At 43.3% G+C, this 8,363-nt stretch overlaps 1 protein-coding gene across 1 annotated transcript; it reads left to right on the forward strand.

Moving 5' to 3' along the window:
• The first annotated feature begins 1,552 nt into the window (after window positions 1-1,552).
• On the forward strand, window positions 1,553-7,643 carry LOC141772094 (transmembrane protein 26). The gene is made up of 3 exons (XM_074642753.1): window positions 1,553-2,957; window positions 5,358-5,502; window positions 6,499-7,643. Exons 1-3 carry the CDS (start codon window positions 2,764-2,766, stop codon window positions 7,222-7,224), a joined length of 1,065 nt encoding a protein of 354 aa, XP_074498854.1. The 5' UTR covers window positions 1,553-2,763; the 3' UTR covers window positions 7,225-7,643.
• Window positions 7,644-8,363: the final 720 nt, after the last annotated feature.

Raw genomic sequence — 8,363 nt, forward strand, 5'->3', positions numbered from 1 at the left:
TAATATCAAATGTGTCGCTCATAGTAATGAACCCACAGAATCCCTTCCTCTGCTGTCCCCCTCAGCTCTATGGAGCTTAAGTGCCTTTCAGCTCATTGTTTTGGTTTTACTGCCCACAACTTAACTTTGTGGTTCAGTCTCACTGCTCTCATCAACCTCGTTTCCAGATGCAGCAGGCAGCTGTTTTCAGCAAAAAAACTCTGCTGTACACTACCAGCCCAGCACCTAACAACAGATTGACATAGCCAGCGACTTTAGCTGGTGAACAAATGATGCGTAAATACATTTTACAGCTTGTTCCCGCTGCCCCCAGGTGGCAAAAATACCATCATATATGTGACCAATGTTTACAATTCACGCACTGATCGAATAATACTAAACATCTTGTCAGTTCCACTTTAGATGGTTTAGTGGATTGACGTTCCTGGACAGCATCGACCCACGCAGCATCCTCATTCTGATGCAATAGCAGTAACATATATATCCACCACACTCCTGTAGAGATTGCCCTAGGGGCCGTCAGCATCTCTATTCCCTCTTGTTGCTCCGTGTTTTTGTGAGTGCATGAGGCCAGAGAGTGAGGCTGTTATCAGGGCCAGCAGCGCGGAGGCAGAGCAGGCAATGGGTGGGAGCAGGGCAGGGCTGGGTGCTCTCTGAACAGGGAGCGCGACAGGCCGGCTTCTCCCAGGGAGATAACTTTGTTCTGGGCCAGGAGAGATGACATCATGACGGATGGCGATGAAGATGTGGGCGCAAGGGGGGGGCAGGAAACGTTATCTCCTACAATGGCACCAAGGGGATGGAGACACACACATACACTTATGGGACACACTAACGCTCACTGATACTCCACTTCAGTGGACTTAAACAGGAGTCACACACAGGAACACACACACATCTTTGACATGCCGACACATCCAGTGGGTCCAGGAGGTGGCTGTCATTTAAAAGGCAAAATCGGACAGATACAAGCCCGCTCGCTGTGTGTGACTGTTCTGGTGTTTCATTCGAGAACTTTTGGGAAATACACTGAAGAAACGGATCTCCACCAAATCTCAGCGAGGAGTCCTGCTCATACTGTCGGTCTGTACTGCATGCACATGCACCATACATACTGCATGGATTCTGTTCAAGGCTTATAGATATGTTAAATAAAAGTCATAAAAAAGTTATTTGCTGGCTTTTACTCCAAAATAGAAGGTACACTTTATAAAGAGTTAAAAACATAAGTAACTAATTTATTTATTTAATACAGCATTTGCTAATGCTTTACAGCTCAGTTATAAGCATTAATAACAACACATGTTGGGTTGCCAGGTTGTAAAAACCCATACAACCCCGTATTTTGGGGCAAACGTATTTTGTCGCAGATTACGTACAAAAAAAAACACAGGACTTTCACCCTGGAGATCATTGTTCCTGTCTCGTGTGAGACTAAAAATCAATGTTGACTTATTTTAATTCACGTCCGTAACTTAATAACGTAACAAACATAGTCATTTTAATCCAAACCATGATGTTTTTACTAAACCTAACCAAGTAGTTAGGACAGTAATCCGGGAGAAATTTTTTTTCCCTCAAAACATAATTGAGAATGCAGTTTAGTTGTATGTTTCCATACATCATTCAGAATATCCAAACAGAATATGCTGTTTACATGACCCGTATCAAATTTGGGATATTGCCATATTTGTAATACTAGTGGAATATTAGTGTGCATGTAAACATAGTCATTGCAGATACAAACAGGAAACATGGGGAACACGAAAGGGATATGATCTTCAACTAAAGTCCCTGGCTGGAATCAAAGTGGGTTATATGGTATTCATCTTAATCACATTTAAACCATCAAGTCATCACAATAATCCACAGAGATCCAGAGATCAGATTTAAGCAAAGCCTTCTGGAGTCCTTTAATTGTGACTGCAGATCACTTTCTCTAAGTTTTGCTTACTAATCGCTGCTTGCTTTGAATTCCCCCAAAGCTCCGAAGCATTTATCCTAAGCTGACTAATTGACAGCGAGGACTGTTTGCACACAGGCATCATGCAATAGTTATTGATAATAAAAGCTCAACTGGGGGATAAGATGTGTAATGAAGCAGGCGGTTACATAAGTGTTTACTAATTTTTCATGGTTGGTTTGGTTTTTTGGCTGCCTGACACTGACTGTTCTGTGTGAGTTTATTGCTTAAAGTTATTGCAAAATGCAATCAAGTTGAAGTGGCCTTTGGCACTTGTCAATTCTTTACTCTGCAAAAGCCTTTACTGTTGGACATTAAGTTTGTTGCAGTAAAACTATATGAGGTTCAAAAGAACATAAAGGCTTTTATTGCTCCAACTTTTGAACCACTGTTATTAACAAAAGTTGTGTTAAAGTTGTGCCAAATGGCTGAACAAGTCTCAGCTTTCATCAGCCTTGCAAGAATGATTTATTGAAAAGCAAATATGGCACACAAATAGGATTTCCCCTTAGTTATTTAATATTACTGCCACATCTGACATACTGTAAATCAGTAGACATGAGTGGTTCAGTCACTATCCAGCAACATTAAACAATCTAGTAATGGCTTTCATACATTAAATTAAGGAAAGAGGAAAATCCAGGGATACACTGGCTCATAAATCCGCCTAAACTCCCTTTACAAAGCTTTTGGATTTAAAAAAACACGTTTCCATCATTTAAAGTAAGTGGCAGTAGGTGTTATAAATCCTACTCTGACATAATAAAACTATCTTCTGTACAGGTTTTCTGTGGTGCACCATGTGTCGTCTCCTGAACGTCCTGCTGGCTTTGCTGAGTCGCTTCCTGTTTGCGGTCCACGGGGTGGTGACAGTGTGGCGCGTGGTGGCCGTTAAAGAGGAGCCACTCTATTGGCTGCTGCTGACCGGCGTGGCTCTGCTGGGCGTGGAAATGGCGGTCACTTTGAAGTGCACCCGGAACGCAGAGTGGAAATGGTAACATTTAGGTCACAACAGTGTTAATACTAGGATTAGGCTGACATCTGGGGCTAATATTGGACCAGCCATGCTAGAGGCTCTGTGAGGCTGAATGTTGGCACTGTGGTGCTTTGAGCTGAATGCTAACATCAGCATGCTAGCATGTTTCCAATGACAATGCTAACACACTACTATTTCAACCTGAAGCTGTATAAATAGCACAACATTTTAAGGATATTCCGCGTGTCATGATAACGCATTTTAGGCTTTTCATGTGTCATTTAATGCCACGGCATTACCGTGAAACGATTACGGTTATATTCTGGCAACAAAACTACAATAAAGGCCGCAATTAGGTTTAGGCAACAAAAAACACTTAGTTAGAGTTAGGAAAAACATTAACGTAGGGCTTAAAATAATAATGTTAACTAAGTAAAATACGTACAGAAACAACGTAAAATAAGTACAGGAAACACATCACAAACATCACAAACATCACTAACTCAACAACACTTTGGGATACGAATACCGACCGGTCTCCAGGTTGAAAGTCCCGTGTTTGTTGGACCCATCCACCTCCACTCCTACCTGCCCACCACGAGCAGTCTTTCTCACCTTTTATTCTACGTCACTAGCTCTGAGCGTAGCATATTCATGCGGATGCATTTACATTGCAGTCAGTACAGACTACAGGGTGTAAAAAATGACACGCCAAAAGCAACAAAGACGTTGTTATTGTACACGAAATGACTTACAAATTACTGAGTCATTCATACACCATTTGGTGAGACTGTGCTGGATATTTAGCAGGTATAATGTTAATCATCTTAATGCTAGCATGCTACCATTTGCTAATTAGCACTAAACACAAACAAGATGTCATTAGTTCTGCAGGTATTGGACAAATAAAAACAAACAACCTGCTGGTGGCGCTAGAGGAAAAGTCAGAGGATCACCTGAGTCATTAGGCGTCATCCTCTGCCGTCTATAAAATTTCACGGCACTCCATCCACTTGTTATTGACATATTTCAGTTTGGACCAAAGTGGTGGACCGACCGACCAACAATCCAATATTATCGTCCCTATAGAGACACGCTGTTAGCATGGCTTAAAATCTGCATGCTTTGATTACAGACATTGATACCACAATGTTAATAACAGAATACTCTGATCCATTCTGTCTAACCAAGGTTACTGAAGGGTTACTCCAGCAGTTCGGTATTGCACTTCCATAAAGTTGTGGGTCTCACAAGAGACAAATAAAAGAAAAAGGTCAAAATGAATCTGGTAAAGGCCGAGATATCAAATGCCACAAACGCTGGATCCTACATTTCCCAAGACACAGATTGATCATGTCTCTTTGTTAGACCATTCCTGCTTGGTAAATGAAGCCAAGTTAACCCTAATGACATCATCAGGGGTCAATTTCTCCAGCTTTACAAAGCTCTTTTTGAGACATATTAACTGTTTTCACTTTGTACTTTAGAAACTTATCTTGATGTGTTAAATTGTTGGCGTGCACTTTTAATGGTTAAACAACAAAAGTGAACTCATTAATTTAACAGCTGTAAAACGGTTCCCTCTCCGGCTTCAAACCGAAATGTGTTTGTGGGATAAATAAACATGAACAAACCACCTGCTTTTGTTCTTATTCAGGGGGTGACGTGAGGATTGAGGTGTTGTAGCAGGACTTTGTAAACCCGTTTTGTGAGGGGAGTAAATAACTTCTGAACACTTTACAACCCATCTGCCCAGGGTGGTGAGAGGCAGCCTGTGTACATTCTCTGCCACTAAATTCTCTGTTATCCTCCGCAGCTCTTTCTCTCTTTCACTGTCTATCAAAAACAAATCTATTCCTCTGTTGTGTGTTATTGCTCTGTCTCTTCTCCGAGCCGATACTGTGAGCCTGCTATCATGTCTATGTCACAGTCGCTCCTTTTCCAGTCCTGGAGAAAACGTCTGCTGCTGGGCTGACCGGCTGGATTTAAAAAAAATATTTGGCTTGAGTAAACATAAACTGACACCAACCTTTATTACGCATGTCTCCAAAGGATATGAGCGTTTAGTGTCACACCTCATTCAACATCAAGCTGCGCCTCATTCAAAAGCTGTAGCTCCCTGGCACATTCGCAGTGAACACCCTCAGACGCGAGCTTTCTTCAGGCCTCTCTCTTTCTCCCTGAGTCTTACTTTGAAGTTCTCTCCTCATGGAAAAGGCTTTGCACTGTCAAGAGGGATTTGCATATATGATGAGAATAATTGCCTGTCTGAAATTCGATGCTTCTTTTGGGGGAAAAAAGGGGGGCTCTTTCTTCTTTAGCGGGTGGCAAATAAAAAAAGAAAAGCAAGCCACTAAAAATAACCTACCCACACCTTTTCCCCACCACCCTCCATCTCCTTTGGCGGTCCTCTTTTAGGTTCTCCCCCATGGTTTTCCTCTACCTCAGTACTGTCATCCCGTCCATTTGGTTCCTGGAGCTGAGCCTGCTGCAGTCCAAGCTGCCTGTCAACAATTCCTCGGGCCCTGAGCTTCGTTTGCTGGCTGGCATCCCGATCACAGCGGTAGGCGTCCCACCACAAAACTGCCCTCCCCGCCTCACCCTCCACGCAGCCACATTAAAGCAACACCTGATATCAGATAAGATTTAAATCTAGCAAGGGGGGCGGATAAACTATTAGTTGCAGGAAATGTTGTAATAGACACACAGAGATGAAGTCCAGATAGGCTCCTGCTTGAAAAACTCTCAGATCTCTCCCCTTCTGGGGTGGTTTTAGTGCAGCTTCTTTCATGTAGGATTTGGGAACTTTTTTGCCCCTTGGCTGTGCTCGAGGCTGGGTGGCAGCTTTTCAAACTTGAATACGTAGTGTTTCGGGAACGTTGTGAAATGTCAAGGGGTGCTGTCGGGATAAACTCAATGAACCCTGACACAATGAGGAGCTGACTCACAAGTTATATCGAGAACAGAGAGGAGACGCCGTGTTGAATGGATGATTGTATGGATGTGTTTCATAGATTACACATTTAACTTTTTCACATAAAAAGATATAATATTAAACATTGTATTCTCATCCAACGGTTCATATAATTACAAAAGGTTATTCCTCATTTTTCGTGTGTTTTCTTACGAATGTCCAGCGTTAAATTTCCACTCCAGTCTTTTCAAAATAAACTTCCGCTTGAAGGTAAAACTTGAAGGTAAGAAAACTACTTAGTTACGTTTAGTAAAGATCATAGTTAAGTTACGACATACCTCCTCCCTACGCGGTGTTCGCCGCTCTTTATGCTTTCTCCTTCACAATCACCTAGCTTACACACAAATTGATTTTGTGGGATATATACGTACTACAGTGCATTTACTTTTGGTAAAATATGCGGCAAAATATGCGTTATAATATCTTTATGGTATGAATGATTGATCAAAAATAATTGTAATATCAGAGAAAATCAATGAGGATCCAAAGGAAATTCTCTGCTCTGTAACACAAACTGTGAAAATGACTTGTCGAACTTGACGACCGCTTTTGATGTAACCTCACGGTGCTATTTCCTCCTCCCAGGGCATCGTGGAGCTGGACCCAGAGAACTGGGTGGCTGGTCTGGAGCAGACCATGCTCATAGTGTTGGTTCTGGGTCGCTGGCTGATGCCCAAGGGGGACATGTCCCGCGACCAGCTCTCCCAGCTCCTCATGGTCTACGTGGGACTGGGTGCCGACATCCTGGACATCTTCGACACCTTCAAGGAACCCGAGGTCAAAACCAACCGAGCGGTCGTCATCATGGGCCTGGGCCTCTTCTCTTGGGCGCTCATGCAGTTCCCTCTGGTGCTGACCCAGACACAACTCCCAAAGGGTGAGCCTCCACAGAGGAGCATGGGTGCCATCTCCCGCTGCCCCGGTGCTCCGTCGTCGTTCGCCTCCTGCTGCTCCAGTGAAGTGTGGAGCTTGTTGCTCACAGTGGGACTCCAAGACGGCCCGTTCCTGCTTTACCGGCTCTACCTCATGATCCAAGAGCAGGTGCTCAACCAGCTGATGATCTTCTTCACCTGCAAGAACATCCTCATCGTCCTCTTGGAGCTTTACAGGATCTTTGTGGTGCAGTGCGAGCAGCGGGTATCGGGGCTGGAGAGGTGTTCTGCTTTGGTGCTCCGGTGTCGAACCAAGAGGGCTGGGGAGGAGGAGGAGGAGGAGGAGGAGGAGGAAGCAGGTGGAGAGGAGCAGAGCTGTCATACAGACACAGAGAGGGGTACTAAGAGGGAGGAAGATCAGAGAGGTGTCCAGGTATAGAAAGGCTCAAAATGCCGTGAGGCATGACTTTGGCCCTCGGGGGGCGAGGACGGCTTTCACACACCAAGAGAAAAGTCGAACCTATCTGCCATCTCTGCCAGCATATCAGCCTCGCTCAAGAGACAGTCTCAGCTCTCTGGAGGTTCAGTGACTAGAAATAGACCACAAGAGAAGAGAATAAGTCCCCACTGAAAACATCAGAGATGAATTTATGCAACCCCCTTTGATAAAACCCTTCCAAAGAGTCAGTCAGAGGAGGTTTCTACCCGCCGGAGAAAACCAGTTCTGCAAGTTTAACACGAACTGTCAATCTCAGTGATGTATGAGAGAATTAACCAGAAGAAGCTGAAACACAATCAGCTTTGTGCTTTCAGGTACAACACATTTGTTTTAATCAGCAACAGCTTGTGGTGATTTCATTATGTCGTGCATTTTTAATGAAATGATTGTCATGATGATGCCTTTGACAGGAGGAGATAATATTGAATTAATATGGCAAAGTAAGACGGTGACAACACGTCTTGCTTAATTAATAAACCTTTTCTAATAAAGATGCTTCAGAAAAGCAATGTTTTTTTTTTTATTCTGATCACCATGAGATGGCAGTGTTGCCAAGTCAACCACACAAATATCCAGTGTTTACTTGACTGGAACATGCATGCCAGTTACATAGAAAAAAACAAACTGTGAGACAGCAACACAGAAACACGGATGCAGCGTTGAACTTCATCATTTGTTGGTTTTAGGCACGGAACTCTCCTCTTTGTAAGACCTGATGATACAGTGAGGAGGAAGTAAGGAATGTGATAAATCCATTTCAAAGATTTAGTCACCTTCAGGCAGCGGCTATGTAATGAATAGCCTGATGTAAGCAATCTAGAGACACCTCAAACAGTATAACAAGTAGGAGGAGAGTGAAGAGGTTTGCTTCATTTTCCAAGGTTCATTTTCCTCTTGAGCACAATCAGCCTGTTTGAGAGCTCAGTGCATTTTTATTATGTCTCAAAAAGCACACTCGTGATTATGTGGGAGTTGTTCAAGTTCAACATGATTTGCTCAATGTTTTCTCTTTTTCGAGAGATGGACGGCGCTTTTGAGATATACCTCCACGGCGCATAAAAGCGAGAGGTTCTTTGAGA

Source organism: Sebastes fasciatus, chromosome 8, assembly GCF_043250625.1.
Source record: "Sebastes fasciatus isolate fSebFas1 chromosome 8, fSebFas1.pri, whole genome shotgun sequence".
In the NCBI taxonomy this organism is placed as follows: Eukaryota; Metazoa; Chordata; class Actinopteri; order Perciformes; family Sebastidae; genus Sebastes; species Sebastes fasciatus.